The sequence below is a fragment of the Lagenorhynchus albirostris genome, chromosome 8, assembly GCF_949774975.1.
Source record: "Lagenorhynchus albirostris chromosome 8, mLagAlb1.1, whole genome shotgun sequence".
Classification (NCBI taxonomy): domain Eukaryota; kingdom Metazoa; phylum Chordata; class Mammalia; order Artiodactyla; family Delphinidae; genus Lagenorhynchus; species Lagenorhynchus albirostris.
Window position 1 is genome coordinate 36,056,321 of NC_083102.1, and position 26,715 is coordinate 36,083,035.

Genomic DNA, 26,715 nt, shown 5'->3' on the forward strand with positions numbered 1-26,715 from the left:
GCTCACGGCGCGTCTCCGTGGCCTCACCACAGCGCCTGCGCACAGGATCCCCGGAGCGGCGGGGAGAGGAGAGGAGCAGTCGGGCCTGGCGCTCCTACCGCCTCGGCAACTCCAGCCTGCTAACTCCGCCTCCTTCAGCTGCTCGCCTTCCCAAACAAGCGGGTGCGTCCCTGGCGCTCTCCGTCCATTGGCCGTTGGCCTTTTCCGTTTCCGCCCAGCCCTCCAGAGTCCACCAATCAGCTTGTGCGTTTGGGTAAGTGGCCACCTCCTAGGCCGTCGCTCCAGGTTCTCTGTCTCCTCCCGCTGCTGCCTCCGCTGCTGCCGCCTCCTTCCCCACCTCCTCCGTCAGGCGGGCGGCTGCGGGGGCCCGAGGGGCGGCGGCGGCGGCAGCGATATGGAGCCGGGGGCCGGCGGCCGAAGCGCTGCTCGCGGGCACGGGGCCAGGCCCCCGAGCATTCCGCCGCCCAGGGAGCAGGAGCGGAAGCTGGAGCAGGAGAAGCTCTCCGGGGTGGTAAAGAGCGTCCACCGGCGGCTCCGCAAGAAGTACCGGGAAGGTAAACAGCGAGCTGAGCGGGGGGAAGGGGAGGCCTCGTCGCCCCCAGCCCCTTGTCAACCGCTCCCCTCCCCCCAAGGGGCCACCATTACAACCTGAAGGAGCTGCACGTCAGCCCCTGCTAGGGCCGCTCTCTCAGGTCCGGACGCCCCCTTCTCGGTCGAGTACTCGGTCGGCGTCAGGCGTGCTCCTCCCGCCCCCTTTTCTTCGAGGGCCCTTCAGGAGAGTTCCAGGCCTGTGGAGGAGCCGAGTGCCCACCTCCCCCATCCCCTGTCCCCAGCCGGGGTGCTGAGATTGTTGTCACCACACACACAAGCACGTAAATCCTCTCACAGGAGGCGGAGGTCGCTCGCTGCGAGAGACATGAAGCTAAAACACGAAGGCAGGTAGAATCCATTCGAGAAAGACGAACTGAAAGAAGCCCGAGTTACCCTTCGCTGCCTCGCGCCTGATGAGCCTGTTTGATTTGCTGCCCCGTCAGACCCCCTTCCTAGTACCTAATTCCTGCGGCTTTAGCCTGGGCCGGAGCTTCCTCGCATTGGCTTCCAGGGCTGCGAAGTCAGCAGGCCTTAGAGCTGACTAGACTTCACCTTGTTAAAAGGGGGAGGGGTTCCATCCTTGCTCCCCCCCCCATTCTTCAAATGCTGCATCTTAGGGTTTATTTAGGCGGGAGAGGAAGAGATCTGGGGCAGGTTCTCAAAATACTGTTTAGATTTGACTAATCCGTAACTACCAAGCCGCCTAAGGATACAGACCCTGGTGAAGCCGGCCGTCGCTGGGAACCCCTCTTATGGAAGGTCTTGAGCAAAGGAAGAAGCCATAGTAGCTTTTGCTTGGGCCTGAGGAAGGTTTATAGTTGGGATCTACAGTTATCCTTGGTATTTTAAAATATAGGCTTTTTTACAGAGCTATTTTATAAGAAACTAACAGTGAAAATTCTCAGTTTTTTCATGCGCTCAGGAGACATTTCTTCTAAAGATCAAAACGAGGGATAACTTTCTTCTGTCTTTAGCTTAATTGCAAACAAAAGTCGGCAGTCTTATACTTAGTTAAGTTAGGATTAGAAGCAAAATTATGACAGTGAAGGAACAGATAGGTAAGATCATGTTACTTTCGAGTTACAAACACTTTTCAATTACTCTGGAAGATAAAAACTAAGTGTCTTTTGTTCTCTTGAGTGTAGGTGATGTGTTTCATTTTTCAAACTTTAAGAGTTTTTTCCCCTTGGCAACTCAAGCCTCAGTTTTTTAATAGCTGCTTAAATAGTCCTCCTCAAAGCTAGCCTATAGTTATTGTTTAATAGGTAGCAATATAAAGAGACTTATCGGGCATACTGAGATGTTAAAATTTGTTTTTTAAAAGAATGCTTTAAACCCCAACCCACAATTTATTCAATAAAATGAGTAGTTACCATAGCAATCGTTGCATCATTCTTGATATTCATAGAGTGCACTTACATAATGGCATTCAGTGTAGGTTCTTGTGTTGTTTGGAGAAATGAGCAAATAAAACGGACACACTTTAATTTATCATGCTATTTTGCATAAACTTAAGCAAGTACATCTTTTTAAAGAAAAATGGGTAGCATATAATTCAGTTTCCATTTTTACCTTTTTATAATTATTATTCATTATTAACTTATTCATAAATGAATATATTCCACTTAATATACTACTAATGTGTCATCATGCGTTCAAGAGCTGTTTATATTTCCTTAGTTCTCACATGTTGAAACATGTCTTTAAGCCTGAATATTAACCAAGGGAACACTTGTTTATAATGAGAATTAGTATTTGGAAGTTATGAGAGCTAGAACAGATACATGTAGTACATAAGTGAATGATCTAGTGTGCTTTAGGGCAGGTAAAGTCCTGGCAGTTTGTAAACATGAATGAGACTGTTCTTTAGGCGTTTTAATGCCCTGAATTCCACCAGTGATCTAGACTTCTCTAGGCTTTACTCTAATGATATACAAAGCCCCATCAGTGAATTAGCAAAGTAAAAGATCCTAAAGAGTCTGCCCTTTCTACCTTTATTTCTGACCTGTAGGTCAAATCTTAGTTGTGATTTGACAAAAATCCATGAAAAGGCCATCTGTGAAAAAGTCTGATTATGCACATAATAATACCAAAGAAGTAATTTTTAGTGCTTTCCTTTGAGGTCTTAGTATCATTATCATATCATTTGCAAAGTCATCTCTGGTTATAAAATAATAATATAAATGGTGCTTAGGTTCTAGGTCAGGTTACAAAGGCCTGTTTGATCAGTAACATGCCTGCACTGTAACACCAATAACTATGGAAACTTTACTCCTTTTATAACAATATTCCTATCAGAAAATGCAGTGAAAATTCCAGCTTAGAATCTTGGAATGTTAAACTAGAAGGAACTTTAGCATTTATCAGTGATTCCCAAACATGGATAAACAATAGACTTATATGGGTGCCTTTTAGAAAATTACTCCATTCCACCTCAGATGTACAGTTTCAGAATCCCTATCAGTGGTGCTTGGAAATTGGTCAGCCAGATTTTGGACTGGTAATCTAAACTACTTCCTTTTTACACATGAGTGAGCTGAATCCTAAAAATAGTAAAATAACTTGCTTGAAGTTTGGATAGTTTATCATTAGCACAGAACGTATTTTATGGGAATAATGTGTTTTTCTTTCCAATTCAAAGCCTAATGGTGTCTCCAAATGTTGGAGTGGTAGGGAAAATGGGAAGCAGGACGTAGCCCTAGAATTTGTATTGGGTAAGAGGATGTAAACTGACGGGGATGGGGCAATCCATGGGATAGGTATGGTTCGCTGAGTTAGGGCTATGTGAGATGTGGGTTTCTTAAGGAGTTTTGGCAAAGAAGGAAATAAGTTGGGGTAGAATAAAGAAGGAGGCAAAACATTCACTGGGTAGTAAAGACAGGAGTGAGACCTGGATAATGAGTGTAGGGTTGGATAATATAGTTTTCCCTTTCCTTATCTCTGGTAGTGGAATTGAACATGAAGCAGGAATAAGATTGAAAATAAGATTTTTCTGATGTGGTAGAAAAAGGTTTTTCTCCATCCTTCCCAGTCCATTTGTCCAAACTGATGCTTGTTGTGGCAGTGAGCAGGCTTGGGGTAGGGGGTAGTGGATAGGATTGTAAAGACTAGCAGGTAAGTTTAATGTACTCTTTTACCACTTTTCCCCTCTCTGCTCCATTTTACTGCCTGTCCTGTGTCACCACTTAGAGATCCTTTCTCTATTTGTATAAGAGTAAAGTGAGAACTGGAGATAAACGTCAGTGTTCCAGGCAGTGCTGATATCTGAAGTAGTTACCAAAAGGAAATGGTAGGGAAATGTTTAGCAATGGTGATGAGAAGGGGTGTTTCTGGTGTCAGCCATTTATAGATAAGGGACAGTCTTTTAGACTGAGTTTATATAAATGGAAATATGCTTGCAGATGTAGGTGTTTTCTTTCTTTGCTATACAGAATTTTCAAAATAATGGCCTTGATATAAGCCAAAAATATTTAAAAATATATCATAGGATTGGAGACAGCTTTTAAATAAGAAACAGCTAGTTTTTCTTTCCAAACAGGGAGTTTGGAACAGGGAGTCATTGTTTAATCAAATCTGCCTGATAAGTACATATCCAATTGAGAACTGAAGTAGAGCCGTGTGTATTTTCAGTTGACTTTGTATGATTTTTTCCATAATCCTAGTCACATAATCTTATTCCTGTAATGATTGTTATTATGTTTGGCATCTCTTTTTAAATTGAAAGTATCCGTGTAAAAACTACAAGAAAATGTAAAGGCTACAGCTGTTAGGAATAAAAGTATGATCCCCATTCCTTAGTTTTGATTTTTTAACTTATCTTGTGAATGTCTTTACTTTAGCAATTTTCATCAACTTAATTAAGTCTCTGAATTTACTTATTCTGTATGCCAAAACAGGTTAAACAAGTTTGTCACATATATCCGTGTAGGTTATCAATCAGACAAAAACAAAAATGCACGTTACCCTGTTAACAGTGATATTCTCAAAGTCATGGTTTAATGGGAGATCTTTATTATACTTTTCTACATTAAAAAAAATCAATCTTATTAGTAGCAATGATAATATTATAAAAGTGGTTAGAGTACGTAAGACAGATTACTGATACTGAAACAGAAAAGGAGAACACAGAGTAGGTTGGTTCTGTAGACTAAGTCTGGAAAACATTGTTACAAAGGTTAACAGCTGTGAGCAGCATTTTAAGAGTCAACTACTAAATAGCCTAGTTTAGATGTTTACTTCTTATTGATTATTGAAATTATTCTTCCTTGTTTGAGACAAAGGGTGAGCTAGAATAGCAGTTTAGGATAAGCTGAAAAATACATTTGTGATTGAGTTTTCTTTAGCATACATCTAAAATGAGAATTGTAGGGGGGAAGGAAAAAAACATTTGAATTAGAAATAATTTTAAACTAAAACCAAAAGGTCTAAAAATGAAAGAATAAATGTATCGTCAGAGTTTTTCCTGAAACAAAGTTTTGAAATTGTTTTTAAAATTAGGATAACAGACTATGTGGGTTTTTTTTTTTTTTTTTTTTTTTTTTTTGCGGTACGCGGGCCTCTCACTGTTGTGGCCTCTCCCGTTGCGGAGCACAGGCTCCGGACGCGCAGGCTCAGCGGCCATGGCTCACGGGCCCAGCCGCGCCGCGGCATGTGGGATCTTCCCGGACCGGGGCACGAAGCCGTGTCCCCTGCATCCGCAGGCGGACTCTCAACCACTGTGCCACCAGGGAAGCCCAGACTATGTGTTTTTAACTGAAATTTTCTAATTTTTTTTTCCTTTGGTGGCTTTCAAAACTGTTTCAAAATACTGACCAACTCGATGACCCCAAGGCACTTTTCACAGGTTCTCCTTGTTTTACTTTTTTTTTTCTTGCGGTACGCGAGCCTCTCACTGTTGTGGCCTCTCCCACTGCGGAGCACAGGCTTTGGACGCGCAGGCCCAGCGGCCATGGCTCACGGACTCAGCCGCTCCGCAGCTGGGGCACGAACCCGCGTCCCCTGCATCGGCAGGCGGACTCTCAACCACTGCGCCACCAGGGAAGCCCTTTTTTATCAAGTGAAGTTTTACTCTTTTTTCTTTACATGGTCTTTTCTGATTCTGATATAGAATCTGAAAATGCTGGGTTTTTTGGTAGAATCTTTGCTCAATCAACAAAATAAGGTGAAAAGTGTCCACAGAAATGCTTGTTAACTTGGCCCTAGGAGAGTTTGAACTGCCATTCTAGCAGGGGGAACAAAAATGAAAAGAGTTTAATAATTAGTAACACTAAAAGATAAAGGGAACATTGATAAACAGTCAGCTCAGTGAGGTACACATAGTATATTAACTATTTGATTTCTAGTCATCTTTGTATCTTTTTAGGAATTTTTTGTATTTAAAAAGGTACGGTAAAACTAAAAAGTATTGGTATAGATCCTTTGATAGTTTTGTGGGGAAAAAATATAACAACAAATGCAGTGGATATTAGCCTTGATTCCACATCAGTATCATCTCTGGACCTTTGTGGAACACAGGCATCTGTATTATTTAAAAGCTCCATAGATTATACAGTGGACAAAAGGGTTGAGGAACACCTAGCTAAAGTACTCTAGATTGGAGTAGGAAGGATCTAGAAGAAAGCAGATCAGCTAGGAGACTCTTACACTAATCTATTTTTTAAAGGTGAATAATAGCATAAATAACAGTAGTGATCATGAAAATAGAGAAAGGTAAGTCAAATAGTCAAACATAAGTCGAAGTCAAAGTGAGCAGTTTTAATGAAGGTAAAGGGGAAAAGAGTCATTGATGATGCCAAGATTTCTTGCCTGGAAAAATATAAATAGCCATTTCCATCCAGTTTGGAAATGTCTGTGTTGAGGTGGGAGCAGGGAGAAAGGAGTAGACAGGCAGGTTGGCTTGTCATAGGGATAGTGGTAATGATTTAGTTTGGAATGTATCCCTTGGAAGTGAAGCTCTTGAAGTTGTAGCTTTGAGGGCAGATGAATGACCCAATGGAGTGATGGTAATGTATAACTGAGGACAGATCCTTGGAAGATACCAGTAGTGTCCAGTTTTACGTAAGTACTGCCCATTCTACCGTATGCTCCCATGGCACAATTGCCTTGCTTTTATCATAGTTATCACTTATCAGTTCACTTGTCTTTCTCACTGAATTTAGTTACTTGAGTAGGACTCTGCCTTTTATCTTTGTATCCCTAGTACCTAGCACCTTGCCTTGTAGATTTAAGGCACACACACACAAAAGAAAGAAGCTGATATACATATTTCCTTATAGTTTGAGTCTAATCTTTTTGTATTCATAACTTTAAAATTTTAACTTTGGATACAAATTTTTTGTAATGAATTTATTGTCATATCTTTTAAAGTGAGTATATTAGATTAATTTAACCTTTTGAAAATGGTCCAAATTATCATTATTAGTATCATTCCATTTTTTTATTAAAAAAACTGTAAATAGTGGCAAATATAGATTAAAAAAATTTTTGTTCTCAGAAAATGAGAACTAATAAGGATATAGTGTGTGGTATAATGTGTCTCTGTGTGTGTTGGTATAAGAAGGTGATAATTTTGTGTATGTGTATATATATTATATCCTCTAATTTCACACACAAAATTTTGCAACCCCAATATCAATTGCCTAAATTTTGGAGGTGAAATTTTTACTTGTTGTAAAATCCAAACATCTGAGAACCACTGATCTAAACTGTACTAATTTATTGTGCTTTAAGTGTAGGTATATTGATGCTCATTGCAAGGGTTATTTTAGAACCCCATGCCTTTAGAGGGACATCTGAGTATCCCCTATTCTCATTTATACAGAAATTGCTCTACTTATATAGAAATTCCTATTCCCATTTATATAAAAATTTAAGTCCCAGAAGTTTCTCCATAAGTCCTTTGCTTACACTAAACAAGAGATCTGTGTGGTGGTACACATTTCGGTAAAGTTGTTTCACAGGGGAATAACAGATACTGATGCCATTATTTCTAACTTCTTGATTTTTTCCATCTCTTGTACAGGATGTGTTCAAAGTTTTACATTTCAATTAACTTTTTTATCATACATATGTTTATAGTAAGAGAGTGCTCCATGCACAGAAGATGCACCATGGGCCAAACTGTGTTTATAAATGTGAACTTTAATCTATGCAGTGTTTTGTTTTTTAATTAAATTTTTGACTCTTCAGTTTGCCCCAGGTCTCAATTGCTCTGTGTATTATTTCACCAGACTTTTGAGTTTACAGTCTTGCCATAGACCCATGGCTTTAAGCCATGGCTGCACAGTGGATTCATTTGGGGAGCAGTGAAATAAATGACCAGTTCCCACCTCAGACCAATTAAATGAAACTTCTAGGGGATTCCAGTGTGCAGCCAGAGTTGAAATCACTGCCAGAAATCTCACAAATAATGCAGTTGCAGAGAGAAAATAACTGCGTTTGACTGACAAAAGACCATTTGTTTGTGGCTAGTAGAGTCAGTGTACTTTGCTTTAGTGCAAAGCTTTGTTCATATCCATGAAAGTTTATAAATTAAAAACTCATAAAGAGAGGCAAGGTGGTATAGCGGTTATGAGCATGGACTTAGGCACTTGACTGCCAGGTTTGATGTGTACCCTTGAGAAAGTTACTTAATCTCTCTATACTTCAATTTCCTTATCTGTAAAGTAAAATATCTGCCTCAATGGGTTGGTATTAGAATTAAATGAATTAATATTTGTAAAGTACTTAAAACAGTATCTGGCACATAGGAAGCATTACTTGTGTTAAATACATAATTTTAAAAATTAAAGGTGTATCTGTAGCTACCACCTGGATGCATTAAGGGCATTGAAGATTGAATGGTTTCTGGAATTTGTATCTAGACTATTCTATAGTGTCTTTCTTCTTCAGTACTAGGATTGCTGTAGTGTTTTTTCTTTTCTTTTTTTTCTTGACCCATTTGCTTTTTGTATTTCTAACTTTTTATGTGAAAGGTCCAACCTTTTTAGCACATTAGAATACTGAGTTTTTCCCCTTATCAGAGAAATGACTAGTCGCAACACGTTAGGTGTAAGATGCAGGTTTTCAGGTGGTTCGTTTGTTTGATTCTCAGGAGCTGCTTCAACACCAAACATCTTGGATGTTTTTGTCCCACCTCTATGTGTGTCACTATATCAGATGCTCAAGAATACTGAGAAAGCTGGTCTGTGTGTGGTTTAACTATGTTCGTGAGACAATCTTGTCCTGATCACTTTGTTTTAATGTCTTGGAATGGCTGCTGAACTTGTTTCCACTTGGTCATGAGTTTCTCTGCTTACTTCATATTAGAGAAAATGACCTTTAAATGTTCTTTGAACTTGAATTTGGTAATCTGGTCATCTATTTGGTAATATACCTAAGTAAAAGTGAAAATTTTCTGAATTTCTAAAAGTTTAAGACTTGTTTGTGATACTCAAGGTAACTCCTTGTTTTTGTTTTCAGAGTATTTGATGACCCTCAAATTTAATGAAATACAGTTTTTATTTTGTAACTTTTGCTGTGTTCACAGCACGTCATATTTTAAAATGAAATTTATTGAGGTACAATTTATATACAATAAACTACACACAGTTAAAGTATATAATTCACTGGGTTTGACAGATGTATACACCCTATATTCTTTTAGCACAATCAAGACACAGAACATTTCTGTTGCCCCCCAAATTTCCTCGTGCTCCTTTGCAGTCATTCTCTCACTCTACTCTTGGTCCCACTGATCTCTTGTCCCTGTAGATTTGTTTTCATATTTTAGAATTTTATATACATGGAATCATGTGATAGCTTCTCCATTGCATTGTACGCCACTTAAGGACCACAATAGTGCAATGTTAATCTTTGGTATTGTGACTCACAAGGCTAAACTGACAAGAATGACATGCTATTCTTATCTTAAATTGGCCTCAGATTTACACTTGCTAAATGTCTTACCTTCTGTGCTTTATATTCTGTCTTTTTATACTGAGAATTAGAATAGAGTTATTGAAAAAATAATATTATTTCTAATGTACTTCTAAACATCAAATGGTCCCAGCATGAAAAAATGCATGAACCTTAGCACCTCTTATTCATTTTATTCATTTATAAGTAATTTTTTATCTATGTAATGTGTTACCAATAATTTCTTCTTAACCTTATAGATTTTCCAAAAAGACCCATGTACTATAATCGAAGAATTTAATAGATGTGATTGTGTTTCCACTTGCAAGTTTGGTTGTTTTTTTTTTTTTGACAATAATGTGAAGTGAAAAAAAATGATAAGTTAGCTTAAAACAGTGGAGAGATTCTCCAGAAAATTGACTTTGAACCTATTGGTTTCCTAAACGTCTCGTAACTAATATTTTGAGAACACTGTTTGAAGTATTCAAATTTTACTGCTTATTCATCACTATTATCTATTGACAGTTATGAACTGTAATTTGAATTTTACTCTAGCAACTATTTAATTTGTAATTTTTGGTGTTTCTTATAATTTTTTTTTTTTGTTTGCCGTACGCGGGCCTCCCACTGTTGTGGCCTCTCCCGTTGCGGAGCACAGGCTCCAGACGCACAGGCTCAGCGGCCATGGCTCACAGGCCCAGCTGCTCCGCAGCATGTGGGATCCTCCCGGACCGGGGCACGAACCCGTGTTCCCTGCATCGGCAGGTGGACTCTCAACCACTGTGCCACCAGAGAAGCCCTTCTTATAATTTTTGAGCACGGTGAAAATTTAAATATTTTCTCCCCCATTAATGGGGTACCATGATTAACTTCTATAGCTTATATAAGTTATAAATCAAAAGTAGTCTTTGCCTTTCAATTTATACTTTCTAATGGGAAAAATCACACCTGGTTTTAATAGAAAACTCTTTATATAAACAAGTGACAGAGTACTATAAGGATGGCAACTGCATATGGGGGGAATTGTAAGATGATCAAATGGGAGGCAGGTAAATCCTCTTGAAGAACATGGGAATTCAGTTATGTTTTGAAGGCATGAGAGAGGTTAATTCAAAAAGGAAGAATAGTATCCATTCTAAAGAGACAGTTTAGAGATTCCATTGGTTCACCTGAGTTTGGACCTGTAATACAGCTGTTCTTGAGCAACAATAAATAACTCCTTAACTTATTATACTTGGTTCTTACAAAGACACCTGCAGTCAAAGTAATAATATCTTAAACTAATCACAAAATTCTTAAAAATGGAACTTTTTTTTAACAGCTCTATGACATGTTTATTTTATAACTGGAAGTTTGTACCTTTTGACCCCCTTCACCTATTTTGCCCACTCCCCTACCCTCTGCCTTTGGCAACTACCAGTCTGTTCTCTGTATCTATGAGCTTGCTTGGTTTTTTTTTTCCTTCTTAGATTCCATAGAACTTTGTCTTTTTAATCAACTAATGAATGTGCTATTTTTTCCTAGTTATTGTCTTTTCATAGGAAGTAACTTATATTTATTCTTTAGTTGTTGCATATGTTTGTGAAGGTGAGTTTAGTCAATAATTATGGTATTATTCCTGACAGTAGGACCAAGCTTCAGAATAATTTGGTTCATCCGATTTCCATACTGAATTTGGTTTGGCAACTTTAAGTTGGCATCACTTGTGTTTTGAATTATTAATTAATTTTTTAATTAGTGTTTTTAAAAATTTAAATGTAAAGAGAATATAATGAATAGAAGTCATGTTAATGTGAACTTCATTCTAGAATTTTATGAGAATCAGGTGACTTTATCTTTAAGACCTGGCAGAGCTTTAAGTTGATCTTAAAATGATGTATTTGAACAAATGAATACTGATTCCTTCTCTAGATTTATTATTTTAGTCTGACTATAAAATGTTTATTAACTATTAATTTCAAGTTAGGCTGCAGGACATATATATATTTAATTGTGCTTTCTAAATATAATTTTTTAATTGCCCAGACTTCTCTGTGTTAGGGCAAATTTGAATGTATGCATTAATTAGAGATTTTCCTCTCCTTCTCTCCATTTCCTTCTCTTCACTTCGCCCCTCCCCCCTTTTCTCTCTCTCTGTCTCTCTTTTTAACTAAGATACATTCATATTTTTATAGGATGCCTGTAAGAAATAAGTAAGGAAATAGATTATTAATCACAATGATTTTGAGTCATCACAAATACCAATATATAAAAATCATTATAAAGCTAATTATTAATTCATTGAGACCTCTGATTGATTGAATTTTAATACTTAAGCATTTCTTGTTCTGTTGAGTAGATCTTTGATGCAGACCTCAGGAAGTTCTTAGTTCTTAATTTACCTTTCGATAATGAATAAGTATTTCCTTTTAAATAAGACAGTCTTTTAAATATTGGTTGACCTAATAACTAAAAGATAACAACAACCAAAAAATCCTCAGAATTGAGTTTTAACATATTTTTTTGCATATGCAGTTTGACCAAGTTAGCAGCAGAGTTTTGAATTTGTATACTGGGCACTGGTGAACTTTAACTTTTTTTGACTTCTGGAACCCAAATCATAAATTATTTTGAAAATACAGTGATTAAAAGGTAAATAGCACTATTTTGAATACTGTAAAAACAAATAATGGGCTATTATGAAAAAATACTGAATTTTCCCATTCTGTTTTCAATAAATTTATTTATTTTAAAAATAACCTTTCAAGGGTATTCTGGAAAGTGGAATTTCTGAAGGCTAACTATATTTTTTGTTCAACTTTGTAACCACCAGACATATAACATAGTGTATACCTAGTAGTTGGGGTTTGATACTTTTTGTTGAATAAATACATGATTTAAAAGTTCTGGGTCCAGAATGGCTTACATGGACCATAGTGAATATGTCAGGTTCATATCTCTATTAGAGCAGATACCACATTTTAATACATCTTCTCCCCTTCCTTTGATGCCAGTGCTTGCTCGTTAGCTTTATTATTCTCTATAGTGTTTGACCTAGAGTATTTTCCCAGCAAATCTGTTGAAGGAATGAAAAGTATGTACAATTGCATTAGTTTCAATTATATATTAAGTGTACTGACTTTATTAATCACGTTAATCTCAGTATCAGCATATTTAGAGAGTCTGGAGACTCTTAAATGTTAGTGAAAACATTAAATAGAAGTTTACAATCAGTTTGATAGGCTTACAGACAAAATGTGAATCCTTCCTCAAAACTTTAGTAGAGCAGATAGTAAGCCTTAAAACTACATAAAAAATTGAAGTATTTAAAGAGAATTTTGAGTGTGAGAAACTAGAGGTCATCTAAAAAGCTGAAGGGCAATAGGTTTCCACATATATATAAACTCGTCTTTGTATCTCATAACTAGTAGAATAATTCTAGGGTAAATTGAGTTTCACAGTATACGATGTTATAGTAAGGACTCTGAGAATTTATAGTAGATGCCTTTGGCGGCTCACAGCATACCATTGGTCCTTGGGTGTGGTGGACAAACACTGTGAGCTCAGAGGCACTTGACCCCGACGGAGTCCCATTTTAAATGTGTGTTGCTTTCTTTTCTATTTTTCACCTTTTTCCAACACTGATGGAGCCCACTGAGGGAATCCCCTTTTTCAGTGCCTAAGTGTACACTTAGAGGTACAGGTTGTTAACAACCCTCAGTTAATGGGGGATAGTAACTGATAGATAAATGCTCCAGCCTCCCATCCTTTAGGTATACAATTCCAGAGGCTTTCTGTATGCTTCTGTGCTGCCCACAGCAGCAGCCTCAGTAATGCACCCTTGTATTAGCATTTTCTCCTCCCTTAACTTGTTCTCCCCACTCCCTCACTCCTGTTTCATAGGGTTCCCTCCTAAATAGACTACTTGAACCCAGGTCCTTGTCTTAAGTTGTACCTTCTGTAGAATCTAAACTAAGAAGTCTTAAAAAAAGGAAATCTGTTTAAGTATGTTAAACATAGCTTTTCCCGAACGTATTTGATCTTAAAACTTTTGTTTGAATGACTTCTATTACCAGAAAATGTAGTAAATTTATGTATTTATTTATAATATGTACATTACATAAGACAGTGAAACTTACATATTCAAACAAAGGGCCTTTTAGAGTTGACGATATCCATCTCAAAAAAAGATAAAGCACCTTTAAAATAATACTGTACCTTAATGAATCATTTGACATCAAGTCTGATGAGTAAAGTCAGTAATAGTCTTATGAACATCATAGGTTTATTAAGGTATCATTAATCAAAGTATTTGTTTCAAAGACTTTACTTCCTGTAGTCCTACTTAGATACTTGATAAATAACTACATTTGAAAGATGTTACTAAAACTGAGGGGTTTTTCTTTGAGAATGTAGAAAAAGTTGTTTGCCTGCTTTTCAGTGGACAGTTATTGCCAACCTGCTGTATAACAAATTGAGAGCCCTGTCACTACACAAATATTAGTGATTAATGAAAATATTATTGTATAAGAACATAACCATGAAAAAAGAGAAAGCTTTTCATTCTTTTGGGGTTTAAAGTCAATATTCAGACCAAGGCTGAGACTGATACATATTCATCTTAACTGAGCAATGTGAGTGTGAGGGCATATTTGTACCCTTATTGCTCTTTCTGGTATTGGTCAAACTAGAAGGCTAATAGTTTGGTTTTCAGCTCAGTATGTGCTGGGCTAAGTGCTTAAAATAACCAGTAAAGTTTTTCAAATTTTGAATAGATAAGTGTTGTTAAATTTGAACTATTATAATTCCTTTTCTGTTAAAAAAAAACCAACTCTTAAATACTGGAATCTAATTGTCTCACCTGGGGAAAGAACTTGAATATAATTATCATCCCCAAATTTGGTTGTTGTATTTATGTTTTTAAGTTTATTCTGTCGCTAAACAATTGCCTATATTTGAACATGTGGCAAGAGAACCTAGATTATGTCTAAGAACATTGATTGAAGCCAACTTGATAATTTTTTTTACTCTTTTACCTTTACAATTATGTAAATGTTATTTATTTGACTGTGGCATATTCATACCTTTCTTTATCAGAACTCACATTGATTTTTCAAATTAAATATGATGACTGATCTAATTAAAAAAGAAAAAAGGTGGTAGCTGGAAGTAATGCTGTGGCCAGATAATGTAGTCAGCTTATAATTTTTATTCATCTTATAAAGACTCAAAACTTTGGAGAGTTTTCCAAGGTAATTTCTCTAGCAACGTTTTTGCACTAGGATTATAATTTTTTAAGTGTAGTATGCCTACAGCAAGTCCAAGTGTATCAATACACAACCATTTAATTTGCATGCTAATTTACGTTGCCATCTCACTTATCAACCCCTTTTAATATAGAAAACTGATAAATTTGTAGAGATCCAAGAAAATAACAGACAAGAAGAAGGATTAAGTGGCTTCTCTGTTGCTGCAAGGTCGTATTGCCCAATGGTAGCAGGACAATTAATGTTTGAATGCCCAGCCATACTTGTCCCCTACCAGGATGTTTTTGGTTTATAAATTGATAACTTGTGTATGTCTACTTGTATTTATTAGTTTTATTCAGCTTCACAAATCCATCTGTTTAAAATGGTAAAATTTATTTGGTTATCAAATCATCATGGTTAAAATGATGGATCCAATTTGCATAAAGGAACTTCGAAAATTATGAAGTTTAAACTTCATAGAATTTTACTTCATGAGTTTGCTTTTATTCGTCTTTAAATAATTGTAGATTATGCTGAAGCTTTTAGGAGCCTGATGTATTTTAAGTCAACTTAATTTAATTTTTTCCTTGTTTTTAGTGGGAGATTTTGATAAGATCTGGCGAGAACATTGTGAGGATGAGGAAACACTTTGTGAATATGCTGTTGCAATGAAAAATTTGGCAGATAATCATTGGGCAAAAACTTGTGAGGGCGAAGGTCGTATTGAATGGTGTTGTAGGTGAGTGTTTTTATGAACTAACAGTTTTGGTTTCTAATGTATTATTTAAATTCTTAAGTCTAAGTAATGCCGTATATGATTCATTGTACCAAAATAAAAATGTTTTAAAACAGATGATGTCTTTTAAATAGCTTCTTCCCATTGCCTCACTTTCTCTATGTTTATTTCATTCACCTTTTTTTAATCAAAATGTTTTTCTTTGATATAACTTAAATTTCTTTGTTTCAACTTTTTAAGTGTATAACTTTAAATACATTTGTTTAATTAAGCATTGGTACATTTAAAATATGAGATTTAGCACTTGACTCATCATTAATAAGTTATAGTATAGAAAGTTCTTTAGATAATTATATTTGGATTCAAGTAAAAATGAATACTTTCCATTCTTTAAAGCTGAAAACATCTTAAAAGTTTCCAAATCCTGAATTTTTATATGTGATTCAGGGTATTCCAGCACTTATATTGACTTTGGATAATGTTTATTTTCTCATAGCAGAGCTTCTAATTTTAAAAACATCAGAAAATGGAATACTGCTGATCATTTCTCTCAAGTGGTAAAATAATAAGAATGAATTTGTATATTGACTGAATTTAAAAATCAATTCCCAGAAAACAAAACATTATCTTTCTGCTTGGACAATAAGTTTATGGTAACTTTAGGTTTATATTTCATTTCAATTATCTTTTATTCAAAGTTTCTGTTTTGATTTCATTTAAAAGTTATATAATAGTGCCTATTTCATTTATTCAATAAATAATCCAGAGAAAAATATGTATTTTACTTCGTTCTTTTATTTATTCATTTAATAAATAACTTTAAGTGATTGTCTTCTGTGTACCAGTCACATCATAGGCACTCTGAGTATAGCACTCAACCAAACAGATAAAATCCTTGCTCTCATTGAACTTACATGCTAGTGAGGGTTAGAAGCAAGAAACAATACATAAGTTAAATATACACTAGGTCAGATAATGGTAAGTGCTGTGAGAAAAATAAAGCAAGGAGAAATAAAACAATTTTAAAGAGGGTAGACAGAGAAGGCCTCACTAAAGTGATGTGTAAAAGACATGAAGGAAGTAAGAGAGCAAGCCTTAACAAGTCCAGAGGCCTTGAGACAGGAGCTTGCTGGCATGTTTCAGAAACAGCAAGGAGACCTGTTTGGCTAGAACAGAATGAGAAGGGGAGAGTGATAGAAAATAAGATAACAAACAGCTAGATTTTGTAGGATCTTGTGGACCATTGTGAAGACATTGGCCTTTATTCTGCATGAGATGCGAAGTCATTAAATGTTTTAAGAAGAAAAAGTTACAGGATCTTACTAATCTTTTGAAATGTGTCAAGGATTTTTAAGAACTAATTGTAGTGTTAAGATAGACTATAGAAAAGGCAAGGATGTTAGTAAGGAAACCAGTTAGGAAGCTGCTACAGTAATCAAGGCACAAAGTTATAGTGAAACAGTTTTCTTGGAGAAGGAGAGAGTGAATGGACAGACAGTGTGGTAGGATTAATGCTCAAATGAGTATAATGACTTAAGAGAGGAGCAGGGGAGATGGTGATGTATACATGGTGGTGATTATGATGATATGTAAGAAGTGAGCTGAAAATGTGAGGTAGGTGAGGAACAGTGAAAAGATTGGTATTATCAATGGATTGTGGAGCCAAAGAATTGTGGAGTTGAGGAACTAAAGGAAGGAGCCAGAATAATAAGAAATGAGATGCTTGGGATTAAAATGTTTGGGTTTTTTTTTTTCTTTTTCTAGAGAAAAAATGGTTATAAATGTGACTGTTCTACGGAGTATACATTTCTCCTTCAAGCTAAGAAACGCAAATTGAGGCATACTACTGAGCCAAATATTTCCCTTGTGACACAAAGTAATAATGTAATCCAATCAGGAAGTCAGTACCATCGCTATTTAAGACCAACATTCTTTGCTCTTAGCAGCACTGCTTTTAAATTAGTATTCCAATACATCAGGCAAGCTCTCAGACTTTATTTCAAATACCACTTTGATATGTGGTATTCTCATAGGAGCATTTGCTTGTACCTTCCACTTGAATAATGAATATGCCTCACACTTCGCTCTTCTTTCTTCTTCCTCAGATTTGTGTTTTTATCAGTAGTTTTTGTATCTACATGTGTTCTGAAAGAGGTTATTTTTAGGTCAAACTGCTGAAAAAGAACATTAATAAGAATTTAGGTCAAACTGCTGAAAAATAACAGTGGCAAAATATGGTAAAAAGATGTTACTATGGAAAGTAATCCCAAGAGAAGTTTTATAGTGTCTTTACTTTAAACTTAAAACTAGGTTGGGGAAAAAAGGCTTCAAAGCAATATTGAATTTTGAAATGAGTTATCTGTATTTCTAACTTGGGTTATATGTATTTCCTTTCCCTGTTGACAATTCTAAGAGAGCCGTGTCACTCTGAAAAGCTAAAATCAGCTTTAAAAGAGGTTTGACAAAAGTTTGCTTCCAGTAGTTATACTTAAAACTTTAGAGGAATTCGATATGTGAAATAAGTCTTACTGACATTACCTTGCTGAGATTTTGTTGACTGTTTAGCTTGAAGAATTATACATAAGATTTCCTTCTAAAAATTAGTAAAATTTTATTTGTAATATGAAGTATTTAAATTAGAAACAAAACACAATATAAAGTTATAGTTGTATGTTTAATAAAAGAATTTACCTTTTCTAACTCTCCACACAGAGGAAGGAACATATAAACACACCATTTCCTGAACCATTTGAAAGTAAATTGCAGATGACATGACATTTCATCTCCATCTCCTACATAACCACAATACTATAAACACATTAAGACAATTAACAGTAATTTCCTAAAATATCTAGTTCATAAAATTCAGATTTTTGTTATTGTCCCCATAACATGCTTTATAATTTTTTTCCCCTAAATCAAGGCTTGTGCTTTGGTGGTTAAATTTTTTAGGTTATTGTTTTTGTTTTCCCTAACATTGCATTGTTTTTAGAGAAATGTCAGTTGATTTGTAAAATATACCACATTCTGTATTTTGTGATTGTTGGTTTGAGGTGATTAGTAGCATTGTTCAAATATTCTGTATATCCTTACTGATTTTTCTTTTTGGCCTTCTATCAGTTACCAAAAGAGATGTTTCCAAGATATCATTTTACTTAATTTTTCTATAATAATTTGGCTCTTCTTTAAAGATTTCATTTTCTATTGAAGTTCTCCATATTTTCATCTATTCAGTTAATATTTTTCTCTATTAAAAAAATTTATAATAGTTATTTAAGTCCTTGTCAGCTTATTCCAACATAAAATTAATCTGTGGTTCTGTTTCTTTTGGCTGTTTTTTTCTTTTGGTTATGGATCATTTTTTTCTGCTTCCTTGTATGTCTGGTAATTTTAAAAGTACACTGGGTTGGCCAAAAAAGTTTGTTCGGGTTTTTTCGTAACCGCTTACAGAAAAACCCGAACGAACTTTTTGGCCAACCCATATATACTGGCATTATGTTTAGAAGAGACTGGGGTAAATATTATTTTCCCAGAGAGGGCATGGTTTTTTCTCTGATAGGCAGCTGGGATAAGAGATTGAACACTTTGATCTTATCAGGAGTTAGGCTGGGTTGAAGCTTGATTACCACTTTAGATAGTTTCAATTCACATCTGGCTTCAAATGCCTTGAGAGTGAGTCTTGTTCTGTGTTATTACAGGTACCACCTGTAGCAGGACTCTGGGACCTAAGCCCATGGAAGAGTGCAGAGAATTTTTTTGCTTTTTTAGTCCCACTCCAAGTCTCCAGTGCTCCCCCCTCCCCTATCTTTTTCTTACTTGAAAAAAGACCTATGGGGGAAGGCAGGAGAATGGCGAGAACAGTCTCTGCATTTGGGTTTCTTAAAGTTTCCAGTGTGTCACTCCATTCTAAGCAGCCATTGAAAGCTCTGCTGCTTTTCCTTTAATCGAACAAAATTCCTCTACCTTGGAAGGCTTGATCCTTCACCACTCATGCTCCTTTTCAGCAAATGCACAAAGTGCCTGTGGTCCCTTCCATTAGACCTCTTTGCGTACTCAGTTCTCTTGATTTCTTTTTAATACATTATTTTTAGATTGTATAGGTTTTTTTCTTTTTTCCTAGTTATAGCACAACCAGGGGTCTATTGTGATTATCTGTATCCTCATCCAAAACTAGCTTTGTGTCTTTGTTTTGGATTTATTTGATTGTTTTATCATGGTGCCATTTAACTACTTCCTCAGTCTCCTTTATTTCTTGTAAACTGAACATTGAGTCTAAAGTGTTGATTCAGGTCCCAGATTTTTGCCAAAATATTTATTAGGTGAAACTGCATACTTCACGTTGCATCACGTTAGCAAGTTCTTATTGTCAGGTTATTCCACTGTTAGAGACGATAAATTTTGCCATTTGGTTAAGGTGGTAACTACTAGATCCTTCCATTGTAAACTTATGTTTTCCTTTTGTAATTAGCCAGTCATACGTAGAGTGACATTTTTGGCTTGTGAATCAATCTTGTCTCCCAACAATCTTTCAACTAACAGGTTTACTCCATTTATTAAATAAATTTGGGGTGGTAAAATGATTTTTTTAATTGTATCATTCCTTGCATTTATTAGCGGTCATTCTTCTGTAAATAAAAACTTTCCCTTATGAACAGGGAATGATTACATGTTTTCTGGAAAGGCTAGGTAAAAGTAAACATATACATGTAATTCTTTCTGTTTAATTAGCAATTTTCAGAGTAAGGAGTTGGTGTAATGGTCAATTCCAATTGTGACAAGTGAGTTGTGGTTTTGTTGTTGTTGTTTGGTTGGTTGGTTTGGTTTTGGTGGGTTTTGTCTGTTTGTTTTTGGAATATCACTGCAGGCTCCTGGATTCACTTTTTCCATCAGTCTTTGATTTGTGTTTGAGTGTGTGTTTGTGTTCAAATTAATCTGTATTTAGCCAGTGGGAGCCTCTTCAAAGCTGGCTTCTTGGTTCTGACAGCACCTTTGAGCACTTCTTGCTATCTACTACAAGATAAGCTTTACCTTCCCAGTCAAGACCTACAATCAAGGAGCCTTAGTTTCTTGTAGTGAGAAATAGAAATTAAGATCTGGGCACTAGATATGCTTCTGCGGTGTCCTTTCTTCTAGACTTTTTCACTGAACAGAAATATTATATAGTCTTAAATTCATAATTGGTATTTGCTATTCAAATGTAACATTACAGGTTTTTTGCCTAACTTCTCTGTTTTATATTTCTATATTATCTCTTCTGTTACTCTGAAGGACTTAGTTTGGAATAACATCAACATATTTGCTTTGTTCTATAGTTCACATAAAATGGTTTCAAAATTACAGTACCAATTCTACTTCTAACAATAAACTGAGTGAAGTTTAAGATTTCTTTGCAGTTAGTTCTTTCGTCTTTAGAACATATCTCACTAAGGGTCAGAATACTGTGTGTAAAAGTTACATGAAACAATTCTTTTGTGTATAGTTATGTTACCAATTTACTATGCAGTTAGTTTCACTTTGTTTTATGGGCTTTTTTCTTATTTTCTTTTAATCTGGGGGAATATAAGGCATTTACATAGTTCAAAAGTCAAAACTTTACAAAAAGGTATACTCAGAATAGGCTCCCTTCCATTTTCTTCATTTGTTTCTTGTTTCTCCTTTTTGAAGAAATAAGCAAATTCATACAACGTATATACATGTATCCACACTGTCTTATCTCTTCAAGTGGTACATGTTTTATACTCTCTTTTGTACATTTCATTTTTACTTAATATTATGTCATGGAGTTCATTCTATTTGATATTGTATTAATCAGGGTTCTCCAGAGAATTGGCTCATGTGTTTGTAAAGGCTGACAAGTCCCAAGATCTGCAGGATGAGTTGACACGCCAGAGACCCAGGAGTTCCAAACCAGTGGTATAATTCCTATCCTGAGGCCAGCAGGCTCGAGACCCAGGAAGAGCTGCTGTTTCAGTTTGAGTCCAAGGCAGGAAAAATTCAGTGTTCCAGTTCAAAGGCAGTCAGGCAAGAAGAATCTCTCGTACTCTGAGGAGTGTCAGCTTTTTTGTTTTATGCAGACCTTCAAGTGATGGGATACAGCCTACCCTCATTAAGAAGGACAATCTGCTTTACTCAGTCTACCCATTTAAATGTTAGTCTCATCCAGAAATATCCTGACAGAAATACCCAGAACATTTGACCAGATATTTAGGCACCCCGTAGCCCAGTCAAGTTGACACATAAATTGACCACCACAAGTATATAGATGTTTTCCTCATTTTGTTAAGTTACATACAAGCTTTTTCTGTTACAAATAGTGCTGTAACGAATAACCTTGTGCATATTCATTTTGTATTTTTGGCATTGTATCTTTGTAGACGTGGAATTGCAGAGTAAAAGAGTAAATGCATATGTGATTTTGTTGGATATTGCCACATCACCCTCCATAGAGGTTATATCATTTAATTCCACCAGCAAAAATGACAATACCTGTTTCTCCAAAATCTTACCAACAGAGTATGTTGCCTACCTGTTGAATTTTTGCCAGTCTGATAGATGGGAATTGATATCTCTATGTGATTTTAATTTACGTGTCTCTTATGAATGATGTTGAGTACGTTTTCATATACTTAGGAAATATTTGCCTTTTCTTTCTGTGAATTATATGTTTGTATTTTTGATGCTTTTTTTCCTAACGGTTTTTGGTCCCTTTTTTCTTGATTTTTTTTTAGAGCTCTGTATATAATTTAGAGATATGTGCCCTTTTTCTTTGAGTTTGTATCTTTTGCCATGCAGGTTTTTGTTTTGCCATGCAGAAGGTTTTTGTTTTCACATAATCAGATATCTCTGTCTCTTCTTTTATTGCTTCAAGATTCCAGTTGTCTTAGAAAAGCTTTTCTGATTCCCAGACTGTAAGAATTCCTGTTAGAAATTCACTCATGTTTTCTTGTAGTACTTTTATGGTAATCATTTTTTTTTTGACATTTAGATCTCTGACCTCTTTGGAATTCATTCCAGTGTTTGTTGCAAAGTATAGATCTACCCCCCCAATAGTTATTTATTTCTCCAACATCATTTATGAAAACGTCTACCTTTTCTACAGTGATTTGACATATACTTACGTGATATACCAAGATTCCCCACATAATTGGTTCTGTTTTAGGACTTCCTGTAATGATTCCTTGTCTATATCATTTAATCCATGCTATTCTATATCATTCTTCCGCTTCCCCACCACCATTCTTCTTTCTCAGGATTTTCTTGGTTATTCTTGGTTTTTTTTTTCACCATATGTACTTTAGAATCAACGGGTCTAACTAAATTTTTTTTTTAACATCTTTATTGGGGTATAATTGCTTTACAATGGTGTGTTAGTTTCTGCTTTATAACAAAGTGAATCAGTTATACATATGTTCCCATATCTCTTCCCTCTTGCGTCTCCCTCCCTCCCACCCTCCCTATCCCACCCCTCCAGGCGGTCACAAAGCACCGAGCCGATTTCCCTGTGCCATGCGGCTGCTTCCCACTAGCTATCTACCTTAGGTTTGTTAGTGTATATATGTCCATGCCTCTCTCTCGCCCTGTCACAGCTCACCCTTCCCCCTCCCCATATCCTCAAGTCCATTCTCCAGTAGATCTGTGTCTTTATTCCTGTCTTACCCCTAGGTTCTTCATGACATTTTTTTTCCTTAAATTCCATATATATGTGTTAGCATACGGTATTTGTCTTTCTCTTTCTGACTTACTTCACTCTGTATGACAGACTCTAGGTCTATCCACCTCATTACAAATAGCTCAATTTCGTTTCTTTTTATGGCTGATAACTAAATTTTTTAAAGTTTGTATTTTTATTGGGATTACCTTAAATTTTTTAATAACTGGAAAAAAGTGGAATTTTTATAATGTTGAGTCATTGTATCCATGAAAAAGTTATATATCCTTCCATTTGTTCTAGTCCACTTTTGAATTTTCAGTAGTGTTTTAAGGTTTTCTGTATAGTGATTATGCACATTTCTTATTATGTTGATTCCTAGGTACTTTATCATTTGTTGCTATTATAAATGAAATCTTTCCTTCCGTTGTATATCCTAACAGGCTATTGTTTGTATACATGTGGAGGCTTTTGATTTTTGTATGTTTTACATCCTGTTTTACTGAATTCTCTTACTGTTTGTATTACTTTGTGATTGATTCTTTTGGATTCTCTAGGTATATTATCATATCTGTGTATATATAGAGTTTTATTTCTTTCTCTCCAATTCATTTAACTAATTATTTTTCTCTTGTCTGTTGCATTAGCTATGTTTTACTCATTCAGTGATGTGTGTGGTATGTCCCCATTATATAAGTTGCTGGCTTTTTTGGCTGATATATAGATACAATTTAACTGTTACGAAGCATTCACCAAGCCCTGATTGATTGATTGATTTTATTAGGAATAGCTGTTGGATATTGTTGAATGTCCTTTCAGTATCTATGGAAATGAATGTTTTCTCCTTGATTTGTGAATATAGTGAATTATATGGAAGGATTTTTTATATTGAATAATCCTCATATTCTTGAGATACATACTCGGTCATATTTGATTTTGTTTGTTAAAATTTTATTTCATATTTTACATTGATATTTATTTTTATATTTTGTATTTTATATTTCTGTATTTTTTGTAGACATTCTCACACCTGATTATCATTGTATTTGCTCCATAACAAATGACTTTAGAAAATTTTCCTTTGTTTATATGGTCTGGAACTGTTTAAACAGTTTTGGCGTTGCCTAATTTGTACTTGTGTGTTTTATTTATAGAGGTGACTGAGTGATGGCATGGAGAGGTCATTGCCATTGAAAGAATTTATTACTTACATGCCCTGAGAGAAGTGGGTATGCCATGTCACACAGGGAAGCACCACATTTGGTCAGGAGGCAGAAGCAGGAGTGAGGGGAAAAAATAGACCTGATCCTTTATAGGGTTTACATGGGAAAGGCAAAGCAGTGTAAACAGTATAGGACTGGCTAGTTTGAATAATTTTGGTGGGCTTTGGAACATACGAGCTGTCCCTAACTGTCTGGTACCTGGACCTGAGTTAATTTAGGATTTGGGAAACATGGACTTGTGTGAGAGTTAAATAAAGGAAATGGTTGGGTTGCAACCCATAGTTGCAACTCTGAGAGGCGCGCTCCCAAGTAAGTTGTTTATTATCTTTAGGAATTAGCTAGCCTTGGAGAGGCAGTTTCTCCCTGGGTCTGTAAGGCCCTCCCAGATGTCAGAACATCCTAAGTTACAGAAAATTAAAAGCTTGATAAATACAGGGGTTATCTGATTTTTGAAGCCTTGGTAGAATTCCTCAGTGGATACTGATGCTTTTTGGTGAAGCAACTCTTTGATAACTTTCTCTTATTTCATCTATGAATTTTGGGTTTGTTTAAATTTTGCAATTTAATTGCAAAATTAACTGCAGTTTATTAATTCTACCAGTAATCAAGAGTCAAGTTTAATAAATTTTCCTATATCCTATATTTAATATACTTACCTAGAAAAATTATGTTTCATCTAAGTTTTCAGCTTTATTTATATAAAGTTATACAAATTAAAGAACCAGTTTATGTATTTATTTGTTGGTTCTGTTTTTTCCCAACATTAATATCTTACTCCCTTTTTTTTGTTTTACTTTTTTCCCCTAATCCTTTGAGTTAGATATTTATTTTATTTATTTTGATTCTTTCATTTGTATTGATATAAATATTAAAGGTCTGAATTTTCCTCAGGTCGCTATTTTAGTGCATTTCTTAGATTCTGACTTGTGGTGGTTTTGTTATTGTTTTTTAGAAGTTCTGTGATTTTTATTAGTACTTTGACTCCAGACTTATTTAACTTTTAAAAAAATTTGCAGGTGAAATGAATTTTTTGTTTTATTTTGTTATTAGTTCTAGCCTTATTGCGTTGAGATTGGATGATTTTGTCTATTATTTTTCCTATGGCTCTTACTGTAGTTTTATTTGTGACCTAATACATGTATATGGTAATTTTTGTGAATATTCCATGTGCACTTGAAAAAGAATAGAGTGAAGTTTGTTATGCAGTGATAAGATAAACCTTATTATGCTCTTTAGGGCTTCTGTAACCTTACTTATTGTTCATTTACTTGATTGAGAGTGGTGTGTTAAAGTTCCCTGTTTTTAGTTTTGCCTGTTTCTCCATGCATCTCATGGAGTTTCTGCTTTGTAAGGATGGCTGCTATGATACATAGTACATGGCTTCACTGGGAATTGTGGTCTTCAGCATGATAAAGTATCCTTTTTTAATTCATTTAATGCTTTTTATTCTCTACCAGCCTCTTCTTCAACATTTCCCAGTCATCTCATAGATGAAGTTCATGCTTTAATAATCTTGCAACTGTGACATTCTATGAGTTCTTACCTACCAAAAGCTATATTTCTGTAGTTTTGTTACAAGGTGCATAACTTGGCTAGCTATAAAATCCTTGACTCACACTTTATTTCCTTCAGTTTTGAAAAACAAAATGTTGCTCTATTTTAGTCTCATTTTGTATCGTTTCCCCTTTTTCTCCCCCCGCCACACCCCCCTTGCCTTTTCCCTGCACTCTCTATTGAACCATTTGAAAGTCAGTTGCAGAGATCACAAGACTTTTGCTCCTGAATCCTTCAGTGTGTATCATTGCACTTAGTTGTTATCTCTCTTTGGTCTTCTTTAATCTAGGAAAATTCTCGGTCTTTTATGACATGGACATTTTGTAAAGTCAAAGTTTTACAGACTGTCTCTCAGTTTAGATTTGTATGGTTGTTTCTTTGTGATTAGGTTCAAGTTAAGCATATTATTAGCAAGAATATCACATAGGTGATATTGTATCCTTCTCAGGGTACTGCATCAAGAGGCACATGATCTATTCTGTGTTCTTTTTTTTTTTCTTTCAAATAGTCATTATTGTTTTAGAGCAGTTTTAGGTTCACAGCAAAATTAAGCAGAAAATACAGGTAGTTCCCATACATCCTGACCCCACACATAGGCAGTCACATCACAATCAACATCCATCTATAGTGCTACCTTTGTTACAGTTGATGAACCCACACTGACACATCATTAGAATCCAAAGTCCATAGTTTACATTAGGGTTCACTTTTGGTATTATATATTTTATGGGTTTTGAAAAATATATAATGACAAGTATCCACCATTATAGTATCATACAGAACAGTTTCACTGCTCTAAAAATCCTCTGTGCTCCAACTGTTAATTCCTTCTCCCCCCAA

The 26,715-nt window shown here is 35.6% G+C and overlaps 1 protein-coding gene across 1 annotated transcript in view; it reads left to right on the plus strand.

The window, feature by feature from the left end:
• Nucleotides 1-320: 320 nt before the first annotated feature.
• The window catches only part of BMT2 (base methyltransferase of 25S rRNA 2 homolog), an 87,328-nt gene continuing 60,933 nt past the window's right edge, over nt 321-26,715 (plus strand). Inside the window, exons 1-2 of the mRNA XM_060156824.1 lie at nt 321-554; nt 15,312-15,453. Coding sequence (XP_060012807.1) covers nt 395-554; nt 15,312-15,453 — 302 coding nt within the window. The 5' untranslated portion in view covers nt 321-394. The remainder of the gene's footprint in view (nt 555-15,311; nt 15,454-26,715) is intronic.